This window comes from Haliotis asinina, chromosome 7 (genome assembly GCF_037392515.1).
Source record: "Haliotis asinina isolate JCU_RB_2024 chromosome 7, JCU_Hal_asi_v2, whole genome shotgun sequence".
In the NCBI taxonomy this organism is placed as follows: Eukaryota; Metazoa; Mollusca; class Gastropoda; order Lepetellida; family Haliotidae; genus Haliotis; species Haliotis asinina.
The window spans coordinates 55,701,449-55,717,467 of NC_090286.1; the positions used below are offsets into that span (position 1 = coordinate 55,701,449).

The following is a 16,019-nucleotide window of genomic DNA, read 5'->3' on the forward strand; positions in this document are numbered from 1 at the left end:
CTCCGTGATCTAGTGGGTGGACGTTTCTGTCGGCAGAATGGCAGGTCATAGGATCGATGCCCTGAAATCAACTACCAGATGCGAAAGAACACAGGCTATAGTAACGTTTTTTTCCGGTCGTCAGTATCTATATATTTCTCACACAACTTGCCTGAGTTTATTTGAAAAACAGTACAGCAATTACAGGCACCATATAAACTAACTGTAACCACCGTCATGGTTTACCTATAACAAATCCTTTAACTAACAGACTTAATGGCACTGCCTTATAGGGCGTTGAGGGCGTTAATGTGAACGTGGCATGAAGCAAATGAAGTACTATACAATGAAATCAATGTCGTGTTGTGGTTTATGTAAAGTAATCCAAGCATTGTCGCAGTGCTTGTTGGATAGTATGACATCAGTATTGCATCAGCAAATTGTGCAAAGCAAATTTAGATATAAAAAGAGATAAGCAGTAAGGTGTGATACGTGCGGAATATAAAGAACTAAATAGAATTAGATGAATACTACACCTTCACTTTCGTCTACCCCTTAACCTACGTCTTAACCCACACCCACACCCACACCCACGCCCACGCCCACGCCCAAGCCCACGCCCACGCCCACGCCCACCTTCACCTTAACCTTAACCTTAACCTTAGCCTATGCCTATGCCTACGCCTACGCCTACGCCTACTACACCTACTACACCTACTACACCTACTACACCTACACCTTCACCTTCACCTTCACCTTCACCTACACCTTAACCTTCACCCACACATTAACCTTCACCTACACATTTACTTTCACCTACACCTTAACCTTCACCTACACATTTACTTTCACCTACACCTTCACTTTCACCTTCACCTTAACCTTCACCTTCACCTTCACCTTAACCTATGCCTACGCCTACGCCTACGCCTACGCCTACGCCTACGCCTTCGCCTTCGCCTTCGCCTTCACCTCAACCTTCACCCACTCATTAACCTTCACCTACACCTTCACTTTCACCTACACCTTAACCTTAACCTACACCTTAACCTACACCTACACCTTAATCTTCACCGACACATTAATCTTCACCTACACCTTAACTTTCACCTTCACCTTCACCTTCACCTTCACCTTCACCTTCACCTACGCCTACGCCTACGCCTACGCCTTAACCTTAATCTTAATCTTCACCTTTACCTTCATCTTAACCTATACCTACACCTTAACCCACACCTACACCTACACCTACACCTTCACCTTCACCTTCACCTTCACCTTCACCTTCACTTTCACCTTCACCTTCACCTTAGCCTATACCTACACCTCAACCTTCACCTACACCTTCACATTAACATTAACCTTTGCCTATGCCTACGCCTACGCCTACACCTTAACCTTCACCTTCACCTATGCCTACACCTTAACTTTCACTTACCCCTACGCCTACGCCTACGCCTACACCTTCACCTATGCCTACACCTTAACCTTAACCTATGCCTACATCTTAACCTTCACCTATGCCTACACCTTAACCTTAACCTACAGCTTCACCTACACCTTCATCTACACCAACACCAAATCTTCATATACACCTACACCTACATATGCACATAAGCACACGCATATGAAACATCTTCTGCTTCACCTACACCTCCATATATCGGCCAGTCCAACTTGATATGACTGACAATAGGACCTTGTGTACCATATAATGCATTCCTCCCTGTCCTCATCACGATGACGGCCTGTTTGTCAGGAGCACCACCCTACGGCCACACAAGGAAACTGAAAACCGTAGCTGTTGTCAACTGTCCATACCAGGATAGGAGTAGGTGTAATGTGTCTCTGGCCCACCAGTACCATTTACACTGGGAACAATGCAGGCCCCATGGCTACCCACTGGTTATGTGGATGGTAGACCGGTTGGCCTTGAATCATTCTGTGGATAGTTGACGGAGGCAGGTTCTCCTTAAATCGTCCAGGCTTGATGAAATAAGCCCTCCAGTGTGGTAAGTTACTTCATTTGCTAGGAAGTGACACTGAAATGACATGAAGTCATTTAAAGATTTATCTGAAAGTCATTTTTACAGGACGTTTAGTGTAATGTTTAACTGCATTTGCGTAGGCTTTGATCAGACCACGGGGATTCCTTCCACACTAAATGAAGGATTCTTCTTGGTCAAAGACTGTGAACTGGCGAGAAATGTCAGACGGTCAATATATTCAAGTGTTTAAATGAAGGGGAAGATATACAGTCACATATTAACAACATACGCTGTCACATATTCACTTCATGGACTGCCACATATTCACACCATATACTTCATTTATTCACACCATATAATGTCACGCATTCACATTTTACACTGTCACGTATTCACACCATATACTGTCACATATACACACCATACACTAACATATTCACAGCATATACAGTCACATATTCACAATATGTACTGTCACATATTCGCAAGATATTCTGTACATATATTAAACCAAGGTGCGGTCACCTATTCACACCATATACTGTCACATATTCTCACCATATACTGTCACATATTCTCATTGTATACTGTCATATATTCTCTCCGTATACTGTCACATACTCTCATCGTACACTGTCATATATTCTCTCCGTACACTGCCACATATTCACACAGTTTACTGTCACGTAGTCTCACCATATGCTGTCACATATTCTCACGGTATACTGCCATACATTCTCACCGTATACTACCACATATTCTCACCGTTTACTGCCACATATTCACACATATACTGTCACATATTCTCACCGTATATAGTCCATGGTCTCACCGTTTGCTGCCACATATTCTCACCATATACTGCCACATATTCACACCGTTTACTGTCACATATTCTCACCATATGCTCTCACATTTTCTCACCGTATACTGCCACATATTCAGACGTTATGCCACCACATCTTCACTCCACATACCGCCACGTATTTACATATGTTCACACATACTTTGCCACACTATATGCAGTCAAATATTCACATTGTCCCTCACAGCGATCTGGTACAAAATATTGAAATAAATTCATGATATATGAATATGAACTTATTTTGTGTTAAACTCAACCGAATTCCCTATACAAAAGCTGTCAAGGTTAGCTGTCCTGTTTTGTCACATATCAATGCAGGCATATCATGCACGTCAGTGTATATCAGATATACTCCTGCAACAATAACAAGCTGTTTAAATAACACATGAGTCGATATCAACAAGTGGAACAGGTACAGATGTTGCTATGATACAGTTTCTCCCATCTGAGAAGAATCTGTAGAAACGTTAAACACATCTATGGTATTCTAGCGAGTTTATCCGACCTAGATATGACTAAAATGTCGTACAATATGACCGGTGCGAGAGTATGACGCATTTGTCCTGCCGTCGCTCATTTAAAGGTATTCAGTGCATGACGTTTTCCAGAATGATTGTCAGGACATTAAATGTGATACATCACCTGGAAAAAACTCATCCTTACACAAAATCTTGCTTTTGACGAAATATTTGCATTTAAAGGGACTCGGTAAAGTTCTCCAAATGTTTAAGGTAGGCATGTAGAAGGGAAGTATTGTTAGAAATTGTCTTATGCAAATTTCAAGTTCGACTTTAAAATTTCGACCCCGATATTTTTACATATGTCTTTGGCATGTCTTTGCGTGAGTTTATAAGGAGACTGGATACGCTCACCTTTTACGCACTCGTGGTGTCATTATTATTTAGTCCCTAAACCTATCTTTCTCAGATTCGGAACAGTACAAAGGACAGGTACTTTTCGTGATCGCTGAGGTGTGTTTTAATTGAAAGTGTCGAGAAATGTTTACGTAGCAAACTAACACTATTAACGCAGATCAGGTGAGATGAATAAATGAGTATGACACTGGCTTAACAATAGACACAGAATCTGAACCACATGCCCTGTGTTTGACACATATGAAGACGTGTTTAAACGTTTGTGTCATGCATGGCTAAACACAGCTTGTAGCTCTACGCATCTACCATAGCCTGATGTCTGAAGCCACGAGTGCTTTAAACACGGAAATTATTCAGAAGCTGATATTACATACGACCTGTCATTGTTGCAACGCAACTGTGTGTATTTATAGCAGGTAACTGGCTATATGTAGTGGTAAGCGGGACAGTTTCCTGGACTAATATACCTGCCGCGGTTGGTCAGGGCAGTCTCAAGGCGAAAGTGGGTGAATGGACGGATACCATTCAGGTGCTGACTTCTCTGGGCGTTTGGCCCTGTAGGTATGTAACTGTGGTTACTGGGATATATGACACAACAAAATATGTTAGCAGTGTTCTGTATCGTGTAGGCCATGTCCCGTGTACTGATAACCGAAAGATGCTCAGGGTCGCTACGCTTCATGTAACATCTGAATAGGCCGACCTGTTGTTCTCACTAATCCATACGCTGAGAGAGTGAGGTTGAGGTTCTTGGTGACATGGGGTTATGGTTCGTATTGGCGTGTCACTGTGCACTAACCAGACACACCTCCAGGGATCAGCGAGATGTCTAGTGGAGATACAGCAAACGTGCTGGGCCAACCAGCCACCTTGGGTTTTCTAAGCTGTACTGGGTATAAAACTACCAATCAAAATAATATAATGCCCAATTCAATAAATGTGAACTAGATTAGCGAACTACCATTCTCGATTATCAGTTGAAAATAGTCACGAAATTATAAGAATTAAAAAAACTGAATTTGACACACAATGTAATCCATACTGCTGAAAAAGAGTGAAATTCGTGTGACGACTAAGTGGGAATTTGTGTTCTGTGTATACAAATGTTCATTGATATGACCGCGGCGTGTGTCTGAGAAACATGTTTTAAGTAATGATTGTAAAACGTGTTTCATGGACGAGTCGACTGACACGCTCCACTGGTTTAATGGGCACGGTCCGCTGTACAAACTTATGTCACGTGGTCAAGCAGAGGTCGTGCTTCGGGTTCTCACTAAATATGATTGTTAGTGTCCAGCACCATACCTGCGGCGATGGTCAAGCGGTCAGCGGTTAATCGCGTGCATCAAGACGAACTTCCTTCCCAGTGTAAGCTGACGTGTTGTGATAGGTTCTTTTTACTGTTTTAAAGAGTTAAACGCAATTGATTTGACTGCCAGTTTATCGACATATGTTTTACCTTGTAGTCGAGCTGAGTTGACCACATCAAGATGTTCGGTCAGAGCGTGCTGACGGTTTTTCTTATCTACCTACTTCAGTGTTCCGGTAAGTACGACTAGCGCAATAAATGCAACATAAAATCTAAATATAACAGTAAATAATAATACTCTATAAAACTGAAGTTTTTAACTACGTGTATGTACACTACTTAAACATATGAGTTGAGAACAGGGTGAGCAGGGAGCCCAGTTGTCTGAAGGGACGCAACAGGATGTTCAGGGTCGTTGCCCTGGGCGTGGTGGACTAAGCCCTGATCATGATTCTTAGGATTTTAGTGTTATACCAAAGTATTTGATGTTAAAGGAACGCTGAGTAGCCTGGTGATGGTTCAAACGTCGAGCTAGAGACCTGGGTTTGATTCCCCACACGGGTACAATGTCTGAAACCCATAACGTGTGACTCTGCCGTGATTTTGCTGGAGTATTGCTAACTCACCTCTCTGTTTCCTCCCAGATTAACATCACACGATATCTCATCTGCTGATACTGTTAAAGGCAGGATTACACCCTCTTCACTCTCACACGTTAATGACAAATACATGAACATGTTGATTACCACACGAATGCTTGATGTTAAAGTCAACTGCTTAAACGATAGTTTCTTTGGAGATACCTGACATTCAGAGAGGCGGTTCCTACATATAATCGTACATGCATGGGCGTACCTGCCATTACTGAAAAAGGAGCTTAAACATGATCGTTGCTAAACATGATCGTTGCTAAACATGATCGTTGCTAAACATGATCGTTGCATGCCCTCTATACTGTCTAACTATAAAGCTTTAGAACCTACTGGGTTTACACGAAAAACAATCGCTGGCTACCCGCTTGATATGTGAAGCCGCTCAAATGATATGGGATGGGAACAAAATATTATACTGTTTATTTTGTCATTTACCATTTACATGTACGCATGTGATTTAGACATAAATCATTTCTTTACAAATCAGTTTTATTGCTGCAACAGTCCTGGAGTCTCAACGAAGGGAGTTCTGTTGATGCATAAAGAGCAGCACTTACTAGTTAGTGAAATCAAATACCACCGTCCATTCTGTGACATGAATATACTGACGATATTTTGTATGCTCGTTCACAAACTGTTAGTCCGATTAAGGGCAGCAACTGTCTCACTGAGAGAGAGCGAAAGAAAGAGAGAGGGGAGAGAGAGAAAGAGAGGGAGAGAGAAGGAGGAGGAGGATACAATGACACTCATGACCGCTGTCCTCAGTCACCCGATAGTCGCGGCATAAGACGAACATTGTTTGCTGAATACCATTTTGCAGTATCCTGCCGCAGTTAAAGTACAAAAAACATTACATACATACATACATACATACATACATACATACATACATACATACATACATACATACATACATACATACATACATACATACATACATACATACATACATACATACATACATACATACATACATACATACATTTGTATCTCATTCTGATTCTCAAAATATACACAATAACGGAATAAAGACAAACACAGATAGCAGAACATATTGTCAGTATCCGGGTTAGAATTAATCTTCAGCAAACCATGCCTGTTGTGTGTGTGTGTGTGTGTGTGTGTGTGTGTGTGTGTGTGTGTGTGTGTGTGTGTGTGTGTGTGTGTGTGTGTGTGTGTGTGTGTGTGTGTGTGTGTGTGTGTGTGTGTGTGTGTGTGTGTGTGTGTGTGTGTGTGTGTGTGTGTTTCAAACAGCAGTTGTCGTAGTATGGCAGATGACCAGATGACATTCCCTTCTCAATTTGTATTTGTTTGGTTGCATGAGAGTGTTTTGGGTTCCTGGCCTGTTCTCAAATAGACATTATCATTATAATAATAATAATAATAATAATAGTGAATCACTGACTTCCACATAGTGACCTGCATACAAGTTCATTGGACCGGAATATAGCTAGGCGTTTACAGTCTCTGGGAGGCATTAGAGAAGAGCAACACGTTGGTTTACATGTTCACGAAATATGTCACCATCAGCTGCAGTTAATTTATTAACGAGTGGTCGTTGTGTAAGAGGCTTAAATGAAATAAACTCGGTCCAATTTCGTGGACGACGAGATTGTTGAGTGGAATTATATGTCTTCTTGTCCATTTCGGTCCTGCCGAACGCATGGGCTGAAGACTTCATCACTTCGGTCCTGCCGTATCAAACCGAGAAGTACATATAACAACGCTGCTACACCCAAGTTACTCACTCTCTCAGTCATCACGCATCACCAATAATAGGGGAAACCCTGTTTCATAAAACAACTTGGCTAGCTACTCTCGAAACCTGTGTAGACCTACGAACGTCTTCAGCCCATGCGTAACACATTGGCTACGACCAAAGTTAAGAATTCTTAGAGCTACGGGCGTTTCGAGAATAAGAGTTCTGGTGTCATTGTATGCGGAGAATGCTCTCCGCGAGTATTGCGAGGCATCATCGGTAGTACGGTGTGGTTATCAGCACTAAGTACTTGTCAACGTCAATATTTAATCATGTACAGAGGTAATCTCACGACGATAAGACGCACTGTTCATCTTTTCTAACGTACTCTGTTTTGTATCCCCAGGTTGGCAGTATTGTTCGGATACCAACAACTCGGTCCACTGTGTCCCATGCCGCAATGACGGCACCGACCGCTACAAGTGCCCTCGACAATGCGGCCGGAGGAGACACCTCAACCTGTGTGATCAGGTTTGCGGGAGAGCGTGTCAAGACTCGGAATGTGAGTACGGCGATGATCGAGTATCACTGCGCTGTGTGAATGGCTGCACTGATTTCTACACAGGCCCAGCGTGCTTACAAAAGTGCAAGGACGGATGTATCACTTGTGACCAGCAGACTGGTCAATGCATCAAGTGTTCTGATGGACGATATGGTGTTGACTGTGCAAAGTCGTGCATGAACTGCAAAAGTATGTCATGTGACCAAGCAGACGGGAGATGTACCACAGGATGCCAGCCGGGTTTCTATGGAAACACGTGTAACAAACGATGCAACCGATGTCAACAGTGTGGACAAAATGGGGCTGACTGCATCACGTGTGACCGAAACAATGGCACGTGTTTGCATGGATGCGCAGATCGTTTTTACGGCCCACAGTGCACAAAAACCTGTCCGGACAGATGTTTGCGGTGTGACAGAGACACCGGGAGCTGTGCACAGTGCGAGACTGGATGGGCGGGGGTTGATTGTGATAGACAAACACTTCCAGAACCAGTGACACCCAAACATCAACATGGAGACAAACCTACTGAAGACGTGACAACAAAGTCTGGACTCATGAGCATATTTGAAGATCAAGGTACAGTAACATGAACGAATCATCGGCATTTACAAAGATCTATATACCGTCCATCGATCACTTGATTGTCTGGTTTGTTTTTGGACCTCTCTCCCATGAAATTAGTATTGTTCGGGTGCGTCAGGCCAAAAATACTTCACTTTGTAGCAGGCTTTTAGTGAATAATGGTGCTTCCGTAATAACAGGACATGCTTCCGTTTTCCGCGAACACGTGTCATCACTGATTTCAGTGATGATTTGAATATCTGTTTCCCTTTTTCCCTCTACAGGAGACGGATTTTGTTCTGGGGATTGTCAAGACTGGGTATTCTTTAGAACGGACGTTCTAACAGGATATGAAACGTTGAACGTTTCAGTTCTCTTACCCAAAAGAATACAATGTGATGGGTTATATATTTTTAAGTTCCGATCTTTATAAAGCTAGTAAATGTCAGCAAACGTTAGATACACACTCTCACTATACTATTACTAAGATTTAAAAACTGCAGTATTTTACACGCAGGGACGCACGCACGCACGCACGCACGCACGCACGCACGCACACACACACACATACATACATACATACATACATACATGTTTAATTCCACTCTTTTATAAAACACGGTTTGTGGTCATTTTATGGACAGCATTATCTACATCAAGAGATACAAGGTATTTGATTAATATTTCTCAACTGGAAAGGACGATTCGCGGGACATGAGTGACGTTGATGAAAAATATTCCCTCTTCCGGTGTAAAACATGCTCTTTAACTTAGAAACGCTTCAGAGTGACAGGTGTATAGTGTGCTCAAAAATATAGTGTGTGTTTACATCTCCATTCTCCTTGCTTCGCTTCTAACATAGTGTATTGTGTATTAACCTAATCAGAAACAACACGATATCCTGTCGCCGTTTCTCAAAATGAAGTCGACTCAATCAACTTTACACAAAGAGGATATTTTGTCATCAAAAGTTAGTAAAAGTTTGTTGTTGTTTTTTGTTTTTTATTTGTTTGTTTTTTTATTACACTTTTTATTTATAACAGAAGTTCAGTCAATAGGCTTTCATTCAGTACAAATGAGAGTAACCCCATCCCTTGTGGTGATCCTCAATCCTGTAACTTTCGGACAATAAAAGGGGCGGTAGGGTAGCCTAGTGGTTACAGCGTTCGATCGTCACGCCGACGTCCCAGGTTCGATTCTCCACATGGGTACAATGTGTGAAGCCTATTTCTGGTGACCCCCGCCTTGAAACTGCTCACTCACTCACTCTGACAATAGAAACATTTCAATTAAAAGAAGCACGATCCTCTTACAGTTTCCGATCTCCTCTCCTAACCTGCGTCACTTGATAATCCTGACTACTTATATTCCACAGATTACCTGCTGCCAGTGGTGGGTTGTGCCCTGGTTTTCCTTATCATTGTTGCTGTGGTGATCCTTTGGAGATGTAAGAGAAGGTTAGTTCAGTGTTCTACAGTTAGTGTGAGAATATGTGCTGTGCTGGACAAATGGCTGATCACACGAGCGACAATCAGCTGTCACAAAGCTACCAAATCTAACTAGATGTACGATTAGATGGTGTGATCGATTTGTTGCCGTCAGTTGCCATGTAGCTGCAATATTTCGTGGCTGTAAAGAAAGGTCGGACATTTTCTGGTTCTGTGACTGTCATCACCTAATATGTTTGCCAGAAATTAATAATACTCCTCTACATTTGATTTAGGGGTTATTCTGTGGATATTTCAGATCGAAGTCGAAGACATCTGGCAACGAGGAGGAAGGGAAGTGTGGCAGTGTACCTCAGCACCCTAGTGTCCACAGATTGGTCAACTGGAACAGATCTGACCCCCGCTACGATGAGATCGTAGATGACATTGACGGTATGAAGAAACGCCTCTTAGAGGATCGCGCATTGCCTCGAATCCCTACACCTGAAAATAAACCTCTTGCTTGCCTGAGGAACAGATCTGGGAATCTCAGTGCCCCATACATGAGTCCTATAGTGGAAGCTGTAGAGGAGGAAGAGGAAGAAGAACAACACGAAACAACCCCTAATGTTGTTTTTACCGTAGAGCCTCCTTCAGACGAGGAGGCGACAGGAGATCGTGATTCACTTGCTTCAGATGATCAAGGGGCTCATGTTCACAGTCCAGAATTTGGCAAGAGAAAGGGAAGTTTTGACAATGACACAGAGACAGGTGATGGAGCAGAAGGAGTTCCAGAGAGGCATGTTGACCTTCTGGATGTCCCTGGTAGTGGCATTTTTATCTTTCAGAACGGTTCCATCGTCGAAAATGGGAGTTATGGGGACTACGGTGACAGTTGTAATAGTGGCTTGTCAACTCCCAAAGTTCCTGATATGTATCTTCACAACACACCTGGCAGTAGCAGTCAACTGGTCACGAATATCGCTGAACATCTTGACAAATACCTTTCCCAAAGGCAGGCCACAACGGCAGATCTTGAGAATGAGGTCACGACGCCACTACAAAATGGAGCTTCTGACACAGGTGTCTCACAATCGAATGTTCTCACTGGCAATGAACAGCAAAGTGAAACGAACAGCAATGATAAACGGAGATTAAACTCAGAGGTAGTTCCACAGAATGAGCATATGCCTGCTGTACACAACGGAACTTCTGACACAAGTTTGTCAGGTTCGGATGTTCTCATTAGTGCTAAAACAGACAAACAAAATGAAAAGAACAACAATGCCAAAAGGAGGTTCAAATCCAAGCTCCCTCTTCCAAAATCAAAGACTAAATACAATCACAAATCATTTGTGCCAAAGCGTGATACGCGTCGAAATGCTGACGCATCAGAAAATGATTCTATGTTGAATCACACGGATACAATTGACTGCTAGAGACGTGTAGAAAGTTAGAACTGGGAAAAAAACATTTGAGAATGATCACATGTGTTAAACAGAGGAACAGATCTAATACGGCCAAGGACACCGACAGCAGCTGTTTCAGTGTGCCACGTGACAACTCCCTCTGCGGACATTTGATCTGTATTTGTGTTGTATATATGCTGATTATGAGGATTGCCCTGGTACAAACAACTGGTCTGGTTATGTTTTATCGGACAGGATAGTTAGTATTCTGTGGAGATGACAGCAATGAACTGTAAGATAGGCATTATCGATCTCCTTTACAAAGATTCTTAAACCAAACTGCAGTGGAATGTGGTGAAAGGTGCTACTCCAGAGAGGTTTTTCCCGACACTTTGCTCAATAAAGGACCAGTAATAGACACAGACATACACCATCACACGCACGCATGCACTCATTCACTCACGCACGCATGCATCCACGCACGCACGCACGCACGCACGCACGCACACACGCACATTGTTCCAGTATTCTTATCTGATTACGATGCATCATTTCATACTTGAGGAACTGTTGAGAAAGGAATACCAAGTTTTCAAAGTACGTCAAGCTATATATGTTGTAGTTGTTTGTTTGTGGTCTGCCCTCATGTAGAGTAGAAAGCATTTAGTCGCCATGCGTTCGAGACAAACGAAGGGTCACTGATGCTAATCGGTTGGTTGTTTGCCAGCTGCATGGCGACCATTGCCGACGTGTGATTTTAAGAGCGTTGCTGCCAGTCTTCAGTCACACAATCGTCGTAAAATGACAGCAATACATCACGTTCTAATATTAAATCATTGTGCATCTCAGATATATTTTGAGCGGCACGGGAGTGGTAGGTTTGTTAGACTATGGTATTTGTCTCTTCATATCCAATGTACATGTATTATGAAGAAACTACCGGGTTTATAGACTATTATGGATAGAAGCATGGAATAGTGGGATAGAAGCGATGTACGCTATTGAGCCTGTACGTCTCGTGAGGAGCTACTTCCGGTACCAAGCTTAAAATAGCGACGACCGCTAGTTCCTGGCATCCGTTGAGTGCGCCAAATTGCGATATGCGAGACGGGGCCTAGCTTACTTTTGGTGGCAAATGTGTATTCAAGAACCAGTTCTGATTCCGAATTGTACGACCGCTAAATATGTGTTCCTTGTTCGCTGTTTGTCACCGAGGTTTAAGGTTCCGTCACCTACTTACAGGCCCCACAGTCTGTGCTTTCAGTCAATGACTCTGTGTCTGTGTGGGTGTGTGCGTGCATGTGTGTGTGCGTGCGTGCGGGTATGCGTCTATCTGCCTATGATAATCATGTTTTCATCGACCTAACCTTGAATCTACAGCAGATATCGATCGTTTGGAATCACAACGCGATAACATCACCATGCTTTGTCTATCATTAACACGTCATCAGCTATGTAATGTCATACTCACATGATATGTCTAACCTGCCTGCCTTTGTACAGTCTAAACTAAGGAATCTGTCTATTGTTGTTCCAAATGAAGATATTGAATGACAAATAGAAACCACCCGGTGTTGCCGGTTACGAAACATCGGAGGTTTTACCAAGTCAGGGTTTCATGTTGATATCAACAGGAACCTGATATACACTCTATCTGGACAATCTGTGTGGTCAATGTACAGAATAAAGATGGTTAAATACTAGTTACTCTCGGTGTTCATAATAAGTGTGGGTATATTTTACACCACCATATTCCAGTAATATCACGATGGGGGACGCCTGAAATGAACTTCACAGAGTACCCATGTGGGGAATGGAACACGGGTCTTCGGCGTGACGAGCCGATGCTTTGACCAGTGGGTTACGGCACCGTCCCCTCGGTGTTCAGGAATCAAAACATTATTCCTGATCATAAGTCACTATAGACCATCTAGATCATATACATACACCAAGAGCAAACAGAAGAATCACTTTGAGTGAGTCGTGTTTTATGCAGGTGTATTACACACTATTTGCATTCAAGTATACATATTACTAACATTGATGTGGGAGGTATAGTCCTTCAGTAGTCACTACATTTGTCTTTCACAGATTCTCCTGTCAATACTTACATGCCGACTTCATATAAACCGTTGTTAATCAATGTAAGTTTCAAAATATTTACGTTGTTGTTTGGAAAATGCCCCCAAACGCTTGATGTATACTATCTTTTGTACATCAGCATATCTGTATTACTGCTGATTGGCACGTTAATGTACCCATAATCGTACAGGAACGGGGAAAACGTTTCAGTACATGACACTTTAGACGCATATTAATACATCGCCACATCGAAACATTTAGGCAAGGAACATGGAGTTAAAGTGTTGAAACTGAGTTTAGCATAATCCCACTATGTCAGAAGACAGCCTACAGTGGTACAGTTTACCACTTTTATGAAACTATGAGAACGGATATGGTAATGACAAACATAAACAAGACAAAAAGGGGAGGTAAGAGGGATTCGATCGTTTCATGCGTGTCCAAGGCGTCTCCTCTGTACTCCGGTCCCTCAAAATTGAGCTACTGGTTCCAAAGAAACAGTCAGGGACAAAGACAATGTCTTGTCATTTAACGGGTACTCATTTACTGAGGATATGATGAGGATGAAAACAGGTTCAACCTCAAGTTTAACGATTATTTCACATTGTTGCCATGTGCATACATGTCCCTGTGTGTATGTGCGCTTGTGCGCGTTTGCGTGTGTTTAATAGTTATATTGTACCACCATAGCAAGTGAACATGGATAACCATCCCCAACACATTTTTTTGATTGGGCTGAGTTGTCAAGTCCGTGTTTTATCCCATCATAAGTGTCGAGATCAGGCAGGTTAACAACAAGTACCATCTTTAGACGTCGATGTGTATGACCATCTCACGGTACGGTCATCGTCCCGCCGCGTTAAAGCTGTACACATCATGTTTTACGGTCATTTGGTGATCGATTATTGAACTGAAACCGTTCGGACTATTGCCATATGACCCAATGTTGATTTACATTAAACTGTTACACTGACACTAACAAATGATACTTTAGACGAAAATGATTCAATACTACGAGACATTTCTTAATATTTATTTAAAATATGACTGGCAGTAATGACAAAAATACAACACAACCTCAAAAAAAATGACAACATGTAAGGTCTTAAAGCTGAATATGATCTCAAAAGTTAAAATTAATACAATACATGTACATTGTTAAAATGGTAGGTTGGTGGAAAAAAGAAAAATCACCGGTCACAGTCCGTGCTCCTTGCTTTACAGCTGCAAATCTTTCCATGTTTACATAGGGTTAGAATTGGTCTCCTACAACACACGCCTATCATAAGCTACAATAGACGCATAGGGTTGACATGCCTGCTGTCTTGGTTTATGTATGCCATTGTAGACCGACTGCGTCAATCTTTGGTTCTTATATCTGGATGTCATGGTCTTAGGATCACTTGCACAAAGGGATTTTAGTGCTGAGATGACTTTAACTCCCACACACTAATATAGAAGAAGAAAGAAACAGGGCTTTGTGCAAGTGGACCCAGATTCGATACTTTACAGACGGTCATCAGAAACAACACCTGCAGCAGAAACAACATCCACAGGCAAACAATCAGCTCTGCTTCCTCCTATACACAGATGCATGTCCCAATGACTTACTGACACTCTCACACTGTCGAGTTCCCCATCATTGATTGCTGCAGACACGGTTCTACATAGCATCGCCATTTAAACCTACTGCGTATGCTTAACAATGATCCTCAATATATTCCCGTCCTTTGTTGAAGTTATATTTACATATTAATAATGTCAACAAAATTAAACCTTTTGCATTCGGTTTTCTGTTGCTGAGCTGGAACTGAAGTCTCCTGCAATGCCGGACTGTCATGTGTCCTCGCTCCAATGGCCAGGTTTCAGAATGGGTTTCAATGGTGCCGGTTTCAATGGTTTCTTGTTGTAACGCTTCCTAGGATGTGTTCTGACCAGATCCCTCTGGCAGTCGTCTGCCCACCGCACATGCTGACCCGAGACAGGCTTCGGTGCACTCAACTTCTGGTCACTATGAGACCTCGTTTTCTCGTGATATTCATCTGACGGAAGCAAGCTCCCTGATCCACGTCTGTTGTGGAAGTGGTCAGGGTTAATTGACCATCGTCTGGAATAAAGGGAGTTGCAGTAAGGAATGTCCCTTGGTAAACTTTCGGTCAAGTCTACCGATCCTCGTCTAGCTATACAGGTGTCATCGTCTTGATCACATTGGGCACATTCTGACTTGTTGAACTCCAAATGCATGGATTCAGCACTGTCTTTCATACACGCTTCAAACATTGTTCCAATAGCAAATAGCAATGAATGTTGTCCTGTTAAACTCACATTCGCATCGTAATGTCTTGAAAAAACATCAATATTTATATAAGATATATAATCCAAAAGTACTATCAATAGTCCGAGTCCGGCTTTACCATGAACATGTGTTTACGAATCACGACCAAACTGATAACAAGTGTTCACGAAAAGTTGAACGTGTCCTATCCCACCGGTGGCAATGGATTTACTTCACACAGTTATCTTCAGTCTTTGAATATAGCTAAGGTTACATTTTCAGTCTTGCAGTCAAGCTGCTTGTCTGGAAATTTGATCGACAATGAGTTCAAC

General features: G+C 42.4%; 2 protein-coding genes across 4 annotated transcripts; both read left to right on the forward strand.

Annotated features, from left to right (window-relative positions):
• The first annotated feature begins 37 nt into the window (after positions 1 to 37).
• LOC137292087 (mucin-3B-like) lies at positions 38 to 1,660 on the forward strand. Its single transcript, XM_067823631.1, has 2 exons — positions 38 to 44; positions 645 to 1,660. The coding sequence occupies exons 1-2, from the start codon at positions 38 to 40 to the stop codon at positions 1,658 to 1,660; spliced, it is 1,023 nt and encodes a 340-aa protein (XP_067679732.1).
• A 117-nt stretch (positions 1,661 to 1,777) lies between these two features.
• On the forward strand, positions 1,778 to 13,033 carry LOC137291800 (uncharacterized). Of its 3 annotated transcripts, none has more exons than XM_067823330.1 (5): positions 1,778 to 1,991; positions 5,174 to 5,252; positions 7,775 to 8,509; positions 9,870 to 9,951; positions 10,241 to 13,033. In XM_067823330.1, the coding sequence occupies exons 2-5, from the start codon at positions 5,198 to 5,200 to the stop codon at positions 11,358 to 11,360; spliced, it is 1,992 nt and encodes a 663-aa protein (XP_067679431.1). In that variant the 5' UTR covers positions 1,778 to 1,991; positions 5,174 to 5,197; the 3' UTR covers positions 11,361 to 13,033. The 3 variants fall into 3 exon arrangements, with proteins under 3 accessions (XP_067679431.1, XP_067679430.1, XP_067679432.1); XM_067823329.1 differs by lacking the exon at positions 1,778 to 1,991 and adding an exon at positions 3,997 to 4,268; XM_067823331.1 differs by lacking the exon at positions 1,778 to 1,991 and adding an exon at positions 4,239 to 4,264.
• The last annotated feature ends 2,986 nt before the right edge of the window (positions 13,034 to 16,019 follow it).

What these genes read in the sequence shown, in the direction of transcription:
- LOC137291800 (XM_067823330.1), top strand. Translation starts at nt 5,198, where the DNA reads ATGTTCGGTCAGAGCGTGCTGACGGTTTTTCTTATCTACCTACTTCAG. An exon ending in CTACCTACTTCAGTGTTCCG is followed by an intron (nt 5,253 to 7,774) that starts GTAAGTACGACT and finishes TTGTATCCCCAG; the next exon opens with GTTGGCAGTATTGTTCGGAT. An exon ending in GAGCATATTTGAAGATCAAG is followed by an intron (nt 8,510 to 9,869) that starts GTACAGTAACAT and finishes TATATTCCACAG; the next exon opens with ATTACCTGCTGCCAGTGGTG.